This window comes from Rosa chinensis, chromosome 5 (genome assembly GCF_002994745.2).
Source record: "Rosa chinensis cultivar Old Blush chromosome 5, RchiOBHm-V2, whole genome shotgun sequence".
Taxonomy (NCBI): domain Eukaryota; kingdom Viridiplantae; phylum Streptophyta; class Magnoliopsida; order Rosales; family Rosaceae; genus Rosa; species Rosa chinensis.
Genome location: NC_037092.1, coordinates 6190686 through 6210382, shown reverse-complemented (window position 1 = coordinate 6210382; position 19697 = coordinate 6190686). Strand labels below are relative to the sequence as shown.

The 19697-nt window shown below is 39.4% G+C and overlaps 4 protein-coding genes across 5 annotated transcripts; 2 read left to right on the top strand and 2 right to left on the bottom strand.

The window, feature by feature from the left end:
• The first annotated feature begins 3522 nt into the window (after positions 1 to 3522).
• LOC112202042 (protein DMP6) lies at positions 3523 to 4389 on the top strand. The gene has a single exon (XM_024342948.2). It carries the CDS (start codon positions 3528 to 3530, stop codon positions 4215 to 4217), a length of 690 nt encoding a protein of 229 aa, XP_024198716.1. The 5' UTR covers positions 3523 to 3527; the 3' UTR covers positions 4218 to 4389.
• A 10-nt stretch (positions 4390 to 4399) lies between these two features.
• LOC112202041 (pentatricopeptide repeat-containing protein At5g46100) lies at positions 4400 to 6592 on the bottom strand. Its single transcript, XM_024342947.2, has 2 exons — positions 6289 to 6592; positions 4400 to 6154 (listed from the first exon to the last, which is right to left on the bottom strand). Exon 2 carries the CDS (start codon positions 6082 to 6084, stop codon positions 4651 to 4653), a length of 1434 nt encoding a protein of 477 aa, XP_024198715.1. The 5' UTR covers positions 6085 to 6154; positions 6289 to 6592; the 3' UTR covers positions 4400 to 4650.
• An 878-nt stretch (positions 6593 to 7470) lies between these two features.
• On the top strand, positions 7471 to 10483 carry LOC112167782 (triose phosphate/phosphate translocator TPT, chloroplastic). Of its 2 annotated transcripts, none has more exons than XM_024304855.2 (12): positions 7471 to 7855; positions 7953 to 8018; positions 8120 to 8185; positions 8259 to 8337; positions 8427 to 8547; positions 8676 to 8771; positions 8971 to 9083; positions 9182 to 9259; positions 9354 to 9470; positions 9568 to 9667; positions 9810 to 9910; positions 10220 to 10483. In XM_024304855.2, the coding sequence occupies exons 1-12, from the start codon at positions 7602 to 7604 to the stop codon at positions 10235 to 10237; spliced, it is 1209 nt and encodes a 402-aa protein (XP_024160623.1). In that variant the 5' UTR covers positions 7471 to 7601; the 3' UTR covers positions 10238 to 10483. The 2 variants fall into 2 exon arrangements, with proteins under 2 accessions (XP_024160623.1, XP_024160624.1); XM_024304856.2 differs by having other exon boundaries at positions 7792 to 7860.
• A 2341-nt stretch (positions 10484 to 12824) lies between these two features.
• Positions 12825 to 14925, bottom strand: LOC112202999 (zinc finger CCCH domain-containing protein 19). The gene is made up of 2 exons (XM_024344029.2): positions 14829 to 14925; positions 12825 to 14342 (listed from the first exon to the last, which is right to left on the bottom strand). The coding sequence occupies exons 1-2, from the start codon at positions 14919 to 14921 to the stop codon at positions 12825 to 12827; spliced, it is 1611 nt and encodes a 536-aa protein (XP_024199797.2). The 5' UTR covers positions 14922 to 14925.
• Between the last annotated feature and the right edge of the window lie 4772 nt (positions 14926 to 19697).

The window sequence follows — 19697 nt, the reverse complement described above, 5'->3', positions numbered from 1 at the left end:
TTTGACCTTCAGCATCTTCGACTCTGGTATAAGGTAGGTTCGAGTATTGATGTCAATGAAGCCTCGAGTCTTATTTCTCTGTTACCCTTCCTTCCAGGGTTCTTTCTTTTCCTTAGTGATGGAGATTGAGGAGTCAAATACAGGAAGAACCCCTCGCCATTCTTTAAGCTGAAGAAATATCAAAGAAAGAAAGAAAAAGTGTAGAGAAAGGAGCCAAAAACTGTTGTAGAAAAGTGATTGACGCATGACTAGCCTTTGGCAATATAGATTTCTTGGTTGCTTGTGCTTGCGTATCTATCTGCTTTGCCACTGAAAGTTCTGGATAGAATCATGGAAACGCAGACAATGACAGGCATGCCATGACACTTTCTAGCAGAAAATTTTAGTTACTGTGTGAAATGTTTTTTTTTTTTAATTAAGGGACGGTGCGGCTGCCTTCAATCCTCCTTGTTGCTTTTCTTTAAAAACTAACACACTATAATTTGTCGACAACCTAAGAAATGGGTTAGGCCTAATTTAACCTAGGAAGCAGATGTGACAAGACACATGCATCTTTGTCTTCTTTGAGCAGAACCCGTGAGCTTGAATCAGTTTCTATTTTGCTCTTTATTTTCAAGTCTATACGCCATGAACAAAATTTAACAGGCAACCGCAACATTCTGATTCCCTCCCTCTCCTCATTTGGATGGTAGTTGGTTACTTGGTTCTTACACAAGATTGTGAATAAATGAATAATTAAAGTCAAAAGTCTGAATTTTAACTTCCCACAAATATAGAAAAGTGTTAAATCAAGTCCTTGTTTGTTACCTAAATTTAAACACTCCTCAAAACTGAACTCTAATAATTAACTTTCAAATTTTAAGTATGAGAGAATCTACTAGTGTCAGTGCAAGCAATCGCGACACTCAATATGTCACGAGTTAATTAAATTTTCTAGTTCATTTTTGTGCTTTGCTTTTTATCCTTGACGTGAAATAAGATGTTTGCTCAAATGCTCCAAAGAGGCTAAGATAGAAGCAACTAGACAAACGGATAAAGCTTGCTCTGAAGTGTGCATGGTTCACACTTTCACACAAAGAAAAGTTGATGTATTAACAAATTGAGTATTGATAGTTGTGATACAAAATCAATGAAGGTGTTTATGGTTTTGGATACACTCTGCATATGCATAAAGCATTATCATGGGTATGACATCATTGATTTTTTTGCTTTCTGAACCAGTTCTTACATCTGAGGGAAAAGCAGAACAAAATCAAATTGGTTGTAGAACCTGCAAGGTGAAACCAACAACCAAAACAGAAGGGTCCAAGGTATTCATTAGTAAGAGGAAGGTGAAAAGAACAATGCTAAACGCCTAGGACTTTTAAGGATCATAAACTTCCTGATCTACATGCTTGTTTGTGCAAATAGGCTATACTCATTCTCAATGACTGATCTGTAAGTAAAAGTGTGGCTCATTCTCATTGCAATTGGGACAGTTCATTATCACACCAGCACACCCTGTAGAGCCATCTCTCTTTCCTGCCCAAATGATTTGCTTCTGCATTTTGTAGGGTCTGATTTATGGATGGGGTCAAGTCTAAAATGTACTGAAAATCCTTTTAATTAATTAATTTCACAGGCCATGACATTCTGTTTATAAAATCTTGAAGCTCATAAAGAAACAAAATTATAATATATGGGTCCAAAGTTTAATGGTGTCATTATATTTTATAATCTTGAAATCATTTGGGGAGTAGGAAGCTAGGGTTCCTAGTCATGATGAATTCGGAAAATAATATAAGAAACAGAAAGTTATACATAAAATGGGAAACTGTTGACATCTTTCTCAGATGCTAGTATAAAAGGCAACATTATTTGCAAGAAGAAGAATAAACAGTGAAATTTTTAAAAAACATGGGTATGTCCAAAATGAACTTTCCTAGTAACATCACAGAGTTTATAGAATTGGATGGATGATCCAGAACTTCCTACAGATAACAAAGATAGTTGTTTATAGAATTCAAACAACTTCAGGCTCTTGGTGGTAGTCAGTTACCTAACCATTTGGAACTGGATCAGATTCTGCAGTCTAGTTCAGAGACTTGGAAAAAAGAAAAAAAAAAAAAGGAAGCAGAAGAAGAAGAAGATGAGGGGAGAATGACAAAACTAAAACTATTCCCAACTATGTGATGTTGCACACATGTGATGATGTGAAGTAAATAATAGTCTGCTTCTCTTTTACCTGAAAAGTGAGTTGTGGTAAAGTCTATAACGGATGCCAAAGGAAGAGTCCAAGGGTTTTGGGGTAGAAGCTGCTACTCTGCCTTTGTAAAAAGTGAAGAAAGCTGAAGGATACCATAGTATAGTCCTAGACTCCTAGCAGGACCATCGATCCTAGTCTATGTATCACATCTATGATCAAGACAGTGGCAATGGTCGGTCTAATTGGTGGTGCATAACTCAGGAGGGAAAAGAATTGTCAAATTGGTTTGATATGACCTCTCTTCTGCATAACTATGCTGATCAGGACATTTGGCCCAGATGGCACTGTCTTCCCTATAACTATGATGTGAAAGTGAGGCCTTTCGATTCTTGTTCTTAGGGTTAGGGTTAGGGTGAGGGTAGACAACTAGACACCCAGAAAGTTTTTCTTAGATGCCTTCCCGTGAGTGTTTCCTATCTTCAAGCTCCCAGAACCGTGAGAAATGTAGTATATCCTCAGCCCAGCCAAAAAATGGGCTGGGTTTGTGGCCAATAATGTGTTTGGCAGTAAAGTTCCAAGCATGACATATGTTTCTAAGTTGTTTATGTATAATTGTATATAATTGTCATAACGTGCAAGGCATGAGTATGGCACTATACTAATATCATATGATCCAACAACAATTCCTTAAAGCAAACATCCAAACACAGAGTTTCTTGTGTCTAAGCAAAACTAGAAGGCAGCCTAATAAATCCGAAGAGTGGATCTTCTCACAAATTTCAGGAATATTATAAAATTGGGCTTCTCCTTCGTCACATTAATGTATTAACTCATTAGTAGTAGATTGTCAGATGTAATGATAGACCAACCTCTTGTACTGGTAGATAAAAAATGATTGTTTTACCACTACTAGAGTCTACCACCGCAGAAGTCTAGTCTACCATTAATGTGCTGAAGATTTATCCATATATTGAACCTCTAGGAAGGTTATTCCTTGGAGCATCGCGTTTCAGCAACAAACAACAAAACCTTGTAAATTTGCATAAAAAAAATAAAATAAAAAAAAAACCTTGTAATCTTAAACCTGAATACCCGATCCTCACCCCTTTCCTATTCTCCTTATGGCAACTTTAACGAGCTTTTGTATATAACCGTCCTGAAAGCTTGGACGGAAAGCAATAAAAAACAGAAGCTTGATAAGCATTGTGGGACTTCTCCTAGTTGCTTTACCCAAATTTCAGTCTCTCTTCCTTGCAAGACAGGACTAACTACTCTTCCTCCCTTCACTTCCACTCAAATTTCGTTTCTATATACTTGTATAAAAACAGAATTCACACAATACATGTTCAAAACAAACCTAGCAAAGAGACCAAAGCATACGCATTCGTTGTCAATGGAGATCAAGATAGGATCAAAGGAATCCAAGCATGATGGTGAGCAAAAACTTCCCCTCTTGCATGATACACCAGCTCCGGAAATAGATGAGAAAAGAACGTTGATACAGAGAGCCATCAACCAGACGTTTCAGAGCACAGCTCATTTGGCTAATCTTTTACCTACTGGGACAGTTCTTGCATTTCAACTTCTGGCACCTATATTTACGAACCAAGGCAACTGCGACTCGGTCAGCAGGGCCATGACTGCTGGCCTTGTAGGCCTCTGTGGCGCTTCGTGTTTTCTATTGAGTTTCACTGACAGCTATAGGGACAAGAAGGGAAATGTCTGCTATGGATTTGCTACATTCAAAGGCTTATGGGTCATCGATGGATCAGCCACCCTTGCACCAGATGTTGCAGCAAATTTCAAACTGAAGTTTATAGATTTCCTCCACGCCTTCATGTCCATACTTGTATTTGGAGCTGTTGCGTTATTTGATCAGAATGTAGTGAATTGCTTCTACCCAACGCCGTCGGATAAGGCTCAGGAGGTTCTCACATCATTGCCAGTTGCCATTGGTGTCTTCTGCAGTATGTTGTTTGTTGTGTTTCCAACCAAGCGCCATGGAATTAGCTTCCCCCTATCTGCAAGCTAACGATTATCTTCTGTTTGTTTAAGTTGTCGAGCACTGTTATTCAAGCTTATATATTCTTTCTTTGATTCCGGCTTCCTCCAAGTTCTGTCAATGTGGATATACTATTAATTTGTTCTGTTTGTATATTCTAGTTCCAAATTCTTGATGGATCAAATGATTACAAAGATTGTTACGGGCACTGATATAAGAACTACTTGTCAAATCTATTTGTCTTACACTCTTACATGCCAAAGGTACGGAGCATTTTCCTGTATTGCTAGACTGAGGTATGTAAACAAGTAAATAATAAGAAATTGGTCTAGACGATCATAACATGTCCAGGAGCTTATTTGCTCTCACTACTGTATAATTTGTGAAGAGTAACAAAGCAATGTCAGGGTAGATAAGGGATACAAGTGTACCTGAGCACTTAATATGTCAGAATTCATCCAACTTATTCATCAGCTAATTCACTCATCAGCTCAGCCTGCAACAACTCGGCAGGTTCACGCACCTTTGTGCGACCCCAAAACCCTTTGACCACAGCATTCCAAATTCCATAGTCTGGAATGCATCCATCAAGCACCATCTCATCAACAATTCGATAAGCTTTGTGCAGGTCACCTTTCTTAGAAATGCATTTCACTAGAGTATCAAAAGTTTCCAAATCAATTGAGAAACCCCTGGTGCGCATGCTAAGATACAACTGAAAAGCTCGAGTTAGGTTGCCACTACTGCACAAGCCTTGAACCACTGCATTATGGATCCTAACATGAAGGCTCCAGGTTAATCTGTTGGGTGAAATCCCACCAAGGACCATCTCATCAAGAAAGTTTGCTGCTTCTTGGAACTTGGAAACATTGCAGAAGCCAGTTATTATTTTCCCATACTGCCCTGCATCTGGTTTCAAGCTCTGCAGCTTCATTTTGTCCAGAATCTCCAAAGCCTCTCGAAGCTTCCCTTCTTCACAGAGTCCATGAAGCAAAGTACTATAAGTAACCATGTTGGGCAAATGGTGTTTACTAATCATTAAGTCTAATAGTTCCATTGCTTCTGAAGAACGTCCACCCTTGCAAAAACCATCCATCAAAGAGCTGTAAGTAAACACATTTGGGGCGATACCTTTGTCTTTCATGTCTTCAAACAATTCCACAGCTTCATCCAAACTGTTAGATTGGCACAAACCACGTATCAAGCAAGTATACGTAACAACAGACGGCGAACAGCCTTTTGTTCCCATCTCACAGAATAGCTCCTTTGCTTCACCAATCTTTCCTAACTTACACAATCCATTAATCAAAGTACCATATGTATATGAATCAGGGGTGCACCCATGATCAGGCATCTCACAAAGTATCCGAAGAGCTGCATCCATGGAACTGCTGTTCTTACAAAGCGCTTTAATCAGGATATTAAGTGAAACAACACTAGCTGGAATGCCCGTTTTCCTCATATACCTGTAGAATCTGAAAGCAACCTTTAACTGGTTTTCTTCAACAAGAATCCCAAATATCGTAATGTAAGACTTTTCAGTTGGTTTGCACTGGAAGTCCTCCATCTTGTCGAACACCCTGACAGAATCCAGTGGCCTGTGAACTCTAGCATACCCTCTACAAACAGACAAGAATATATCTTCCGTAAAACTACACTTCTCCTCCTTCATCCTATCAAGCAGCGCCTCCGCAGACCTGAACTGGTTTGCAGAGACTAATCTAGAGATCATGATCCCAAACGTGCTATGATCATGCCGAAAACCGTTGGTGTACTCAGCTGTTGCGGAATCAAATATGATAAGCGCTTTCTGGAGGTCCTTCTCAGCTTTTATCAGCTGCCCAACTTGGGAAGCAGTAATTTGCTTCGACCATTTAAACAGGGTTCTACTCCCCATAGTTTTTCCCACCACTCTTTCTCACTATCACTCACTTCCACGCAAGTAACTGAATCAAACTAGTCCAGAACTACAAAAACAACATTACCCACGAGTTTATAAGTAAACTCAAACCACAACGCTCTGTGGGGCATTTCATCAAACACCTTGCATGCATTGAAGTGGGAACAATGTAAATTCAATTCAGAGTGAAGGAGTGGCTACCTTAATCTGCAAATTGCTACTACCCATTATGAAGTTGTAGGTGTCGTTCTGATTCGGCGTGCTTTTCCGTCGTCGTTGACGGTCTGGGAATATACCGGAGGCTTTTAACGGCATCGGTGCGGACAGTCACTGCAGCATTTACGAGAGACACCGAGAATCGAATCGGGCCCAGAGACGAATACTTGAGCTTTGTGCGTATGTATGGATTGGGTCCAACGACAATTATGTTGAGTCATGTCGTGTCTTGTTTAGGCCCAACCAAATGGTGAAGTTGAGTTGACACTTCAAAACTTTCCTAACCCAAATGGAAAATGGAGTTTTTTCATATGCAACAACACCATTATACGGATGATTTTTTTCCTTACTTTTTCCATATTTCTAAACTTTAATTGTAACTGTTTTATTCCGAACTAGGCTCCTGTCGATAATTGCTGTTTAACATATAACCAATTTGGTTACCAGATATCAGAACAGACTATTCTATATCAACGTTCATGTAACAATTTATCAAATGCGCTACAAAATGTCACCTTTAAAATTTCATAAAACTACAAAAAAAACTAGAATTCAAGGTTTATGGGCTACGAAGTAACTATACTATTAACCAATGAACACTAATGAACAAGAAAATATCCATATTTGTAGCCAAATATATCCACAAGTAAAAGCTTTGAACATCAAGTTGCAATCTTTATTGAGACAGCCTTGTCGTGTATGGCAGGTTTGCACTTGAATTTCAATGATATAGAATTTCATATTCAAAATAGCTACGATAATACTGTTGTTATTTTTTTTAATTTACATAAATAACGAGATATTGTTGAGCGGTCTGATCATCGAATTAGTCAGACAACTACGATTTGTCAAACCGCCCGACCAAATACCTTCACACTAAAGGTCCCCCAACAATTACCGAATTATCTTTTTCCCGTGAACCATAAACAGTATCACGGATTCGCCCAAAGAAAAGGAATAGAAGGATAAAAAAGACATTAAGGAAACAAAAACGATAAGCCTTCAAAATCAACATCCCGCCTCGTAGCTCGTTAGCCTCTCAATAGGGATAAGTGGGCTCCCACCAACCCATATCATATCCACCTCTCTCTTTCCCTACCCTTCACTCTCCTCCCCCATCCTATCCACCCCATCACCGTCCGATCCAACCCATCAATCTCCCCAGCCCTCTTACCATGCTCCGCGCCGCACCCGATCCCGACCCTCACGAATGAAAACAAACGCAAATAACCGCTCTCTGCTGCATAAGAGCTCAGTGTAGTTTTCCCAAAACCGAATCCTCTCCTCTTCACCCAACCATGGAGTCGCGAGTGCTGTCACGCGCCACCGCCTTCGCGTCGGTCCCTAGCCTCCGTAAGTCCCCGCGCCAGCCCGGTGCCGTTTCCTTCGTCTCGGCTCTCAGGCCGATCGGGACCGTCAGCGAGGGCGGGAACTTGATCTGGGGGAGGCAGCTCCGTCCGGCGCTGCTTCTCGAAGCTTCCCCGCCGTCGTCGAGGAAGGAGATTCTCAAACCCTGCCTCGCCGCCGCCGCCGAGGGAGGCGATTCCGCCGGGTGAGGTCCGTCTCCTCCGTTCTGACTCGGCCTGACGATTTTTCTCTCTTCCTTTGTTTCTCTGACTCTCGGTGTTGTTTTTTTTTTTTTTTCACAGAGAAGCTAAGGTCGGGTTCATCCAGAAGTACCCGGCTCTGGTCACCGGCTTCTTCTTCTTCATGTGGTACGCGTGACGTCACTCCCCCGCCTAACGGCTCGTAAAACTTTTTTCCTCAACTAACTAATTCAAGGACTTGAAATTACGAACTTGTCCTTCACCCGCAGGTACTTTCTGAACGTGATTTTCAACATTCTGAACAAGAAGATCTACAATTACTTCCCGTATCCATAGTAAGTCTTCGCCATTTTCGACTGAGGGTGTTTAGGTAATTTTAAAATTCTGATGGGAGAAAGTTTGTTACAGCTTCGTGTCGGTGATACACTTGGGAGTTGGGGTGATTTACTGTCTGATCAGCTGGGCCGTGGGCCTTCCTAAGCGCGCTGTAAGTAAAAAAGTGAAAAGTTAAATTTGTAGATGCAGTGGTAAAAATCCATGCAATTGAGAATTTAACTGTAGTAAAACTCCATGCAGCCTATGGACTCGAACCAATTGAAGTTGCTCATCCCTGTTGCGGTGTGTCACGCAATCGGTCACGTCACCAGCAATGTCTCATTTGCGGCTGTTGCCGTCTCATTCACACACACCATCAAAGGTAAAAGGAAAATTTGACTATATGTTACTGTTGGTAATAATAGTTCTGTAGTAGTTAGTAAATGACCAAATTTTACCATGTGCACTGTAATTATAGCATTAACATTTGAAGCTTTGTTTGTTTTTCAGCTCTTGAGCCATTTTTCAATGCCTCTGCTTCTCAATTCGTGCTTGGACAGTCAATCCCCTTGTCCCTGTGGTTGTCTCTGCTTCCTGTTGTTCTTGGTATGCTTTCTCTTTATTTTCATTCGATCATGTAGTTAGTTGAAGTATAAGTGCTTCGTTTTTTTGAATTTACAGAATTACAGTAAGCAAAGTTGTAAGTTTTCTTCTTTTAGAATACTGCAAAATGTATTCTAACTATCTTTTTCCTAATCTGGGTATATAAGTTAATCATCAGACCATTATGCATTTTAAAATGCAGGTGTGTCAATGGCATCACTCACTGAGTTGTCATTCAACTGGCTTGGCTTCATTAGTGCTATGATTTCAAATATCTCCTTCACTTACAGGAGTATCTATTCGAAGAAAGCCATGGTGAGCTTAGCCTCTCTGAAACTTTTGTTTTCATTTTCTTTTGAATAGGACATTAGGCATTGCTACTAACCCCCTTTTTTTTTTATTGATTTTTGCAGACTGATATGGATAGCACCAATTTGTATGCCTACATTTCAATCATCGCACTCTTTGTCTGCATTCCACCTGCTCTCATTGTGAGTAAAACTTCTACTGAGGTCCCTGCAGGAAGTGTTGGTTCTCGAAATGAAATAATAATTTGATTCTATCATGTCCTGTCTTATATCTTAGGTGGAGGGACCTCAACTGCTTAAGCACGGTTTTGCTGATGCAATTGCTAAAGTAGGCCTTGTCAAGTTCGTTACTGACCTCTTCTGGGTGGGGTTGTTTTACCATCTCTACAATCAGGTAAAACTGTCGTCTTTACCTTAAATGGTACCTTAATGTTAATCTCTTGAATGTTGATTATAAGTTTTTGACACTTTTTTTGGGTTTCAATTATCAGCTGGCCACCAACACCCTTGAGAGAGTGGCTCCTCTTACACACGCAGTTGGAAATGTGTTGAAACGTGTGTTTGTGATTGGCTTCTCAATTGTGGTCTTTGGTAATGATGCTTATCTTTTTCTTCTGCTTCCATTGATCTGCTTTTGATTTTCTTTACCCCTTTGTAAACTTCAGCTTTGTTTCTTTTGATCAATAAAGATTTTGAGTTTTTCTTTCCTGTAACGAATTGATAACCACCGCAGGTAACAAGATTTCAACACAAACTGGTATTGGAACGGCCATTGCAATTGCTGGAGTTGCTATCTACTCGTACCTCAAGGCCAAGATAGAGGAAGACAAACGGGTGAGTCAGATATAAGTCTACTATATAAGTTCATGTTGCATTCTTATGGTACAAAAATTATTACAGACAATAGTACTCTCTTCATTAATTCACACTTGTTTATGGCCTTATAATGATTTGTGTTCTACTTTTACTGGTTTACTTCAGTTAGCCGAAGGGTGTTTGTGCTTTAAAATCCTTGATTTAGTCATCATCAATAATGAATTTTGATTCTGAAGAGCATTTACTTGTTATCTAAGTAAGACCAAAATTGTTAATATTATGCATCTAATATATTTTTTTTTCCCTTGACTTTCTTTTTTAAACCAGCAAGCGAAAGCTGCATGAGAAGAAAGGAAGAATGGGACATCGAGGAAATCTCGCATTGTAAATTTCATAAATTTCCTTCAGATTGAAATGGCAGATTGAGTATCTATTATCTATGTCAGAGTTTGTTTATTTTCCTCTTCCTCTTTTTTTTCCCCATTGATTCAGAATACAAAGACATTCTAATTTGCAATGGTCTCAATAATGTATCAATTTAATCTGCCTCTCATATAGAGCTCTTATTCTAGAAGTCTCCTATTGACAGAATGAAGATGTTTTATATGTGAGCCATTAGTGTTTTTATTTCTTCATAAGATTCACACTTTCACTCCACATTAACGGATGACCCGAACCATTAACGGATTAATTGAGTAATGCATTAAGATTGTAGCCCATTAGTATTTTCTCAACAAATATTTGGCTAGATACACTTTGCGGTATTTGAGAATGGTTTTCGGATTTGTTATGCTGTGTTCTGCTTTGATATCTTGTAGCGGAAATGGTTTCTTCTATCTCTCCCTTTCTGCCTTAACGAGGGCCTATCAACAGCGCCTATATTAACTGGATGAATTGATGTTTACAGTCTTGTACCCTTGGCATGTTTGGGTGGTTCTTTCCCAGCAGATGCTTCTGTCTTTTAAAGTCTGCTGTTCAGAAGTTTGCTTGTTCTTTCCACTCTGGCAGATCATTTGCTCGTAGCTCCACTTTTTTAACCCCTCAACCTCTATATTCTTCACAGCTAAACTTTTTCAGCATAACTTGCTTCACTAAACCAGGTCAGATGGTCTGTTGTTTTGTTTTCTTCGTTCTTTGACTCCATTAGTTGTTGCTGCTTAACTTTTCTCACTTATATCTGTAGGATAACAGCGGAAGTGTAAATATTGAAAACTAATCTGGGGAAGGGAGATATGATACATGAATGACACACAATATGAGAGATGTACAGTCCAAAGACATGTTCAAAGCTCCTAGAGAGAGATACAGAGGAGACTCTCAAGATACCTGATTATAAGAACTAGTCTAACTTCTACAAAATACTCCTCTACGCCTTACTCAACTAAACTAGCCTACTTTTATAGGCCTACACTAGGCAATGTCATAAGTATGAATAAGTATTAGACCGTTACAATAACCTTAAACCTTCCTAACTCCCATAACCTATGAAGCACTAACTCTCACCATTATTCTCATCATAATTTTACCATTATTTTCACCATAACTCTCAACATAATTATAAATTAATGTTATTTCCAACAATATCCTTGAACCTTACAAAGAAATCCAGTAGCATTTCAGATGCAGTGTGTCCTACTCCTACAGTAGGTACTAGTCCAACAACTCACGTTTCTAGAGTTTTAATACTCCGGAGCACTATAGAACACCACAAACATGATTACAATTAACATGTAAGCTCATGTCATCTGGAGATGATTGTATGCACCGACAGTGCAAGTGCACTGATGGTTATTTTAATCTCTAAAAAAATAACAGCCACTTATCTAATCCACTCCTTTATATATTTTAATATCAAAAAAATTACATCCATTCATATTGCAAGTACTCATGCATTGACAGTGCATGGAATACACTCCCCATGTCATCTGAGTTAATTTCAGTTACAAAAGTAAAAGAGAACAAGTAAAAATGAATATCTGAACGCGCACATATACCAAATAGATCAATTGGTACACCACCTTCACTTTGTTATAGGCATGTAGATCATAAGTTGTCTCATACCAAAAATTCTAGATGACATAAGTCGCCAAGCAAATGACAAGTAACCCTCATTGTAAACAAATATGCACAATTATTTTTAAAACCTAGCCAAATGAACACAAATCCACACTACCTAAAAGAAAAGGATTGTTCTCATTTCTTTGGTTTCTATTTATTTCATAGCTTTTTTTATTATTACTTCAGATCAATTTCATTTTGAGTTTTCAAGAGGTATTACGTCAAATTAATTCAATTTTGGGTTCTTAAGAGGTTTTATGTCAAATCAATTCTTAAGAACTACTTAAGAAATGATAAGAAATTAAGTCGTCACCATCCACTCTTTTTTCGGTAGTTCAGGTCAAAGATTGTAAGTTGATAGGGCATACTGAGCAGTAAATTACGGGCCTAGTGATTCGAATGGTCCTGGTCTCCTGGACCCTAGTCATAGATGTAATAAGTCACATGTTTCCCATTGAAATTCATATTTTGGTACCCAAGAAATGAGTGTTTTTTGAGTTGTTCTCCTTAGCAGCAAGGTGCAAAAGGGTTGGCATGTATATGAATCTAATTTTCAGGACCTATTAATCTTCAAGTTATTTTTACTTTCTAGTAATGAGGAGCTAAAATTTTTTGCATCGCTTGCAGATGATGAGTTGTCCGATCAAGCTACGGATTATGTTAGGGTTTAGCGTCTAAGATATGCATTAGTTATTTGAATTGGCCAACAGATTATGGCCATTTTTTATAATTGAAATCTCAACGAAACGAGGAGTATTTATTCAAATGGCAAGGTCTAGTAAGATATGCATTCTACATATAAATTTTGAGATTAAAATTTACTTTGTGTTATTTATGTGAATTTGTCTACAGAGTAAGCATTCTAAAATCTAAATCAGAAGAACAAGCAAGTTTTATTCCTTTCTGGAATCACTTGTGGCACTTGCTTCAAGCGTCGTTCATGTTCAGACGATTGTTGTAGCATCTCTATCTTGCGCCAATACTCACTTAGATCTCCACTGATCCATCCGTTCTGCTTTTTCTCATGAGTAATGCAATCGTCTAACCGGACCAACTCTCTTTCAATCCAATCCTTGGTTATATCCTCGTGCAGCTCTCTTGCCTTCTGCTCAATCTCGGCAATTGTATGTCTCCTCAGCAGGCAAATTTCCGGGCTTCGTTGCAAATCCTCACATTCTTCCTCAGTGAAGTCGCAATCCGATAGCAGAGAAATTGAAATCGGATCCTCTCTCCCAAGCAGTTCCAGAAGAATCTCATCATTCTTGTCTTCCTTAGTTATGCCCTTAACTTGTATGAGTTTGTGATCAGAAGAATTATTTCCTTCAACATTTTCCACTCTCACAAAGCTTCCCACCACCTTTCTCTCCCAACTTTCGGGCTGCTCCAACATCAACTTCTCCACTAAGCTCCTTCTCAAGTAGACAAGCTTCATGTTACTAGTTACTATAGATGCATAACAGGTTTCTTCAACATTCTCCAAATGTTGATCCAGAAAACTAAATACATCGACCACATCTACCTCTTCCTTTCCGAAAATTTTACTCAGCCTATAGTCACATCTAACCTTTGTCTTCTTATTTGGGTACTCAAGAAAGTGTCTATCGATGACATACTCATAGATTGCAGATCCCAAATCACGATGCGATAATTGTTTGCTTGTATCTTTCTTAACAGTTTGGAGGAACCGAATCAGAGGTTCTGATCCCCATCCTATAAATTTCGCTTCTACCTTCTGCTTTTTTAGTAATATAGACTTCTGAAATTGTAGATGATCATCATCATCACTGTCACTAATTATAAACTCTTCTGCTTCTGCCTTCCTTTTTCCCAATATTGACTTGTGAACTTCTATATGATCATCGTCGTCGTCACCATCATCATTGTTACTATTTGGGGAATAGACATCATCCAAAGTCAAGCCCTCGTTTTCCTTTATGATTTCCCAACACTCCTTGAATCGGCATTCAAATGTATCCCTATCCTCGAAGTCTAGTCTCTTTCCATCTGGTCTATATTCCGAGTTTGATTCCGCGAGCCTAACTAGCTCCAAGCACTCCTTGCATAGGCCTTCCTTGTCCTTCCCTCTTATCAGTGAAAACTCAGAAGCAGCACTAGTAGTACTTGTGTAGCAAGGGTGACATAATACGTATGTACAGCAAAGGCATGAGAAGCTAATTGCGACTGATCCGTTAAAACACTCGGAACACAAGTGCTTCCTACAAGTCCAGCTCTTTTGGCTTTTGAGGATGGATTTGCTCTTTCCCACACATTTAGGATGATAAACTTTTGAGCAGCCTTCGTAGTCACATAGCATTAAACGCCCACCATCTTTGCAGATGAAGCACCAATCCTCCGAGTTTTCCATGTGTATTTTGTTCTTCTTCTTCTTCACCTATTAATAGTAATGAACAATGCTGGATTGAGGTTTCTGTAGATGATATTGAATCTTGTTTGGACAAAGTATGAATGAAGGAAATGGGTATTGCTCTGCACCAATTTTACAGGAAAGTAATCTGGACTTTCCAAGTAACAAGAGGAGTCCTTTCCAAGTAAGGATACGATAAGCGTGCACTAGTCTGAAGCAATTACTTTACTAAGTATGTAAAAAAGGGAAGAAGAAGCAATAGTAGGTATTGTTTCAAGTAATCAACCATCTTTAACGCAAGTAATAGACTGGATAGATTAGTGGAAGGTCAACCCAAAAATTAAAAGGGAAAAAAGAAAAAGAAGAAGAAATGACGCCTCAAGGCTCTCTGCTCCAAGAACTGAAATTCCCTAAATTAATGATTGGTCATGTGAAGGGAAAACTCATAATACATATTAATTAGACAACTTTTAACAATTTCTATTTTCTCAATTCAACTATTTTTCAAAATACCTTTCTATAGTCCTTCCTTTTTTCCTTGAACTCCATCCTTAATCTTCTGCAAAATACCTTTCTATAGTCCTTCCTTTTTTCCTTGAACTCCATCCTTAATCTTCTGCAATGCATACACCAAATTTAGTACATCATTTATTTTGTAACAAATAGTTATTTAAAGTTATAACAGTGTGAAATGTCTATTTCAAATAAATATCTGATAAAACACACATGTTATCTGAATCTTGATCATCTCTCTTTAAAATAATAATTTTTTTGTTTTATCGATAATATAATTACCCCTCCAAAATAATAATTTTCTATAATTCTCCTAATATTATTCATTCATACGAATTTTACTGTATATTACTCGGAGGAAAAGGGCGAGAGTGGTGTGACTGAGGGAGTTGAAAAACTCTTACTCGGTTATTTCCCGCGAAATTTCTATCAGTCTTCTCCGACCATCTCTTCTCCCAAGACCTCCCTGAGCTCCTCCGAACGCCGGTGAAAGATGGGAATCAAAGACGGGTTCGCCGAGATTCACAAGAGAGAGAGAGAGAGAGAGATGTGAAATGGGACCCACACGCTTCGCCCGTCAATTCTCCGTTAATGAGGTCTACATTTTCACTCTCAGAATTCTGTGATTTTCATGAACTTGCTACTGTTATTTCATCTGGGTGTTGTTTTCTTTGCTTATTCTGAGCTGGGTTTCTGAGATTTTGTGATTTCATGAGCTGCTTGTACTTATTTCATCTGGGTTTCACTTACAATGCCCAGTATTCATTTTTTTGTTTACTCATTGTGGCAGAGCATGGTGAACGGGTTAGGTGTTTATAGAGAGTTTGGTAAGTATGAGGGTCCTGTAGTAATAGTCAGATTCAACGCTGGTGGCGACCTCGTTGCCACAGGTTGCTTTGGCAAAGTCACAGTTTGGAACTGGGAAACTCAAACTAGAAGGCTCTCATACGATTCCGGGCACCGCGCACCGGTAATGGATACCTGGATAATGCCTAATACCAATGACAAGAGACTGGTAACTGCTTGTTGTAATGGTTAGGTAGAATTTCTGTCTACAAATTTTTCGTGTATGCCTTGTTCCATTATAGAAGAAAATTTTGGTGCTGTCCCTTTTGTCTTTCGTTGTTATTATGTAGATATTTTGCATTCACATTTGTTATTCACTTCATTATCTTTTAGAGCTGCTGCTGTTGATTTGGACGGGGTCATCAAAATGCTCTAGTGTTGCATTGTTATTTAGGGCTGTCCAGTAGATGGTTCGTTATGAAAATCTAAACATTCCTGATTTGATTGATTTTTGTTTTGTTTTTTCCGAGGTGATCTATGAATCTTTAAAGGGTGGGTTATATAATGAAGTAATGAATCCTGTTCAGAACATGGCATTACAATACAGGATGGGAAAAGATGAAAGAATTTGGGTGGTCTAAGTACTCTTTCCTATTTCTGATGAACAAATGAAACATAGAATATTAAACTGGTTGAATTGGAAATACATGAACTCTCTAGCTAGAACCATTTCCATCATTCCAACCAATATCTATTGTGTCCATGTTGATAAATGAGATCTAAAAGCTTCTCTATTAGCAATTGACGCAGACGGATTGATATCTAGGTTTACCAGCAATAAACCTAAGCAAAGGATTCTGGAGTCCACCAGAGATAAAAGAGAATAATCTCAATAGAAAATTACATACAAGTGTCAATTTGAAACTTTAATTAGTTATAAGGTCATCTAAATTTTATTGTACAAATAAGGCCACCAGCATCCCTAAACTATTTCTTTCTTGACAATTTTACCCTTCCTACCTAACAGACCCAATTTTATCGATATGTGATCGCTCTCTCTCTCCACGGTCACATTTTCTCTCTCTCTGCTCCCCCTCTCTCCCTCGTCGATCACAAATCTTCACGGCTTGGTCTCCGCCTCCGATTCCGGCAAACCTCCTGCACGGTGCTCTCTCTCTCTCCTCCGTTTCACGACAGGATCTCCGACGCACGAACTGGATCTCTGATGCACGATGCGGATTGGAACCAGATCTCCGATTCTCTCCTCTGCCTCTCTCTCTCTTCGACGAAACATTCCTCTCCACCATCACGTCGGCGACTGGAACTGAATCCCGACAGACTAGCCGTTTCGCGACTAGTTCTCGGACGCACGAAATGGATCTTAGATGCACGATGGATCTCAGCCTCGGCTCCGGCAGCACCCTTCCTCAACGCCATCGCCTATGCTGTTGTCGATTCCATCTCCATCACCTTTCTCAGTCGAAGCCGAACCAAACGGAGACAAGCCGGAGTAGATTCTCACCGTCTCCGCGCGCGAGGACAACGTCGCCGGAATATAGCTCACCTGAATTGATTGTTCAATGGTTCGTTGTGCTAATTTTTTGATTTTCTTATAGATTTGTGGTTTGAATCATATATTGCTACTGTTTTTGAAATGGTTGAAACTCCCTGGGCTATGAACGAACTTGATGTTGTTTATGGTGTTAGAAGTTGTTAAATGCTTGAAATTGCAGAACGTATTGATTGATGGTCCAGTAGCTTGAAATTGCATCACGTATTGATTGATGGTCCAGTAGCTTGAAATTGCAGTACCTATGTAGTTTTTTATTACTGGTTCAGTAGTTTTGTACGTGTTATAGTAGCTTTATATACCTATGTTAGTTGTTTTTTATTAATGGTCCAGTAGCTTTATACATGTTTTATAGTAGCCTTCTGTATCTGTGTTAGTAGCTTTTTATTACTGATCAAAGTAACTTTGTATGTATGTTATAGTAACATTCTGTATTTATGACAGTAGCTTTTTAGATTGCTTATTATTATTATTATTATTATTATCATTATCATTATCTAGTTAATAAAGAGTGCCACGTTTGCGGCGCAGTGATACATTGTTGTTTTTAGTTTTTATTTCAAATACTAATATTTTATTGTATCTTTGTTCTTGCAGAGTTTTGGTGAGAGTAAGTTTTGGTGATGCGAGAGTAGATTTTCTTACTGGTGAGTGTAGCTTTCTGATGTTGGTGACGGTAGCGTTTATTGTTGGTGAGCGTAGCTTTTGGTGTTGGTGATAGTAGCTTTTGGTTTTGGAGAGTGTAGCTTTTGTTGGTGACAGTAGCTTTTGTGACATCGCGGGAAATCTCATCGGAGTAACTTTTGTTGCTAGTGATAGTAGATTTTGTTGGTAATAGTAGCTTTTGTTGTTAGCAACAGTAGCTTTTTTGACCTCGCCGGAGATTGCCAAAAATCTCACAAGAGTAGCTTTTGTTGCTGGCGACAGTAGCTTTTGATGTCAGTGACAGTAGCTTTTGTGGTCGCCGGAGGTCGGCCGGAGACCCGCCGGAGTTTGCCGGAGGTCGGTCGGAGACCCGCCGGAGTTGACCGGAGGCCTCGCCGGAGAGGAGAGAGAGAGAGAGAATAAATGTTGATTTTGTACTCTAGTGGCAGTTATGTAAATATATTGGTTTTTAATATCCAAAATAGAACATCTTTTTTAATCTAGTGGCCTTATGAAGGAAAAAACTAGTTGGTGGCCTTATGGCTAAAAAAACATTCTAAGATGCACTTATATGTAATTAACTCTAATCTCAATTTTATTGATAAAAGATAAAAAGATGCGTTCTGCAGCCGCTTGCAGCTGCATAAATAAGAGAAAAGTATCCTAGGGCGACTAACAACGAAACCGTAAGGCCCATGGATAAAAACGAAAACAACCCAAAAATAACTAAGAAAACCAAAAACGGGTAAAATAGAAAAATGCAGTTTTAAGGCCCTAAACGATCCCAAAAGCCCGAAAAATGCTACAGCTCATAGCTAAGCTATGAGTCTTGTTTCTGGCGTGATTCCCTTTCTGGAAAGGTAAGGTGCGTCCCAATCAGACACCGAACTGCCATTTCATGTCTACTAGTCACTTTTCGTTTTCCTCCTTTAGCACGATCTAACTGTTCCTCAAATTAGGCCGCCATCCGCTCTGCATCAGCAATCTTTCCTGGCTAATGGCCCTAGTTTTTTATATTTTACTATGGTTTTGATTCATATTCTTTCTTTGCAGGTGAGACTAGGTGAGATCTTGGAGGATGGTCAAGTTGTTGTAAAAACAACTTACAAGTAAACAAAAGGAATCAAACTCATACAGCAATCACATTAAAACAGAAATGATCAAGAGTGCTTGAATACCACCCTTGCTTGGTGGAGAAGGCCTTCTGTGAAGCATCTAAATAAATGTGAAAGCCTAGATGGAATACATGTATTTCAACGTGAATAGAGTGAACGCAGGGACCTCATTTTATAGTACATTTATGATTACTCAAACTCAACTCTATCAAAACTTTGAGTTCCAATCCAAGTCTACTATTTGGTTTATTTTCAGATATCTTGTAACATGTGTATTTCATATATATATATAGAGGCCCGTTCTGAAGCAGACGTCCGCACTTCGCTAAAGTGCGGACGGCGATGCAGCGGAGGCGTTCCAGGTGGCGGCGGCGGCGCGCGGCTTGTAGGAGGGAGGCCGGAGGCATCTTGGACTGTTCTGGGCAGTGTTCACGGTCGGAGGAGGTCGGGGTTGCAGGTTCTGGGCAGCAACCCGACCTGCAACTGCAGGTTTTCTGGGCAGCCCTCCAACGACGTCGCCGGCGACTCCACCTACTGCAGACGGCTCCGCCCGACCCCTGGCGTCCTTCCGGCAACCCTCGCCGCTCCGTCGCGCCCCGAGCCGAGCTGCAGCAGCGCCGTCCGCACTTTAACGAAAGTGCGGACGTCCTCTTTGGAACGCCTCCGTATATATATATATATATATATATATATATTACATTATTAATATGTATTCTAATCTCACAATATTTATTCTGCTTATATACAATAGTT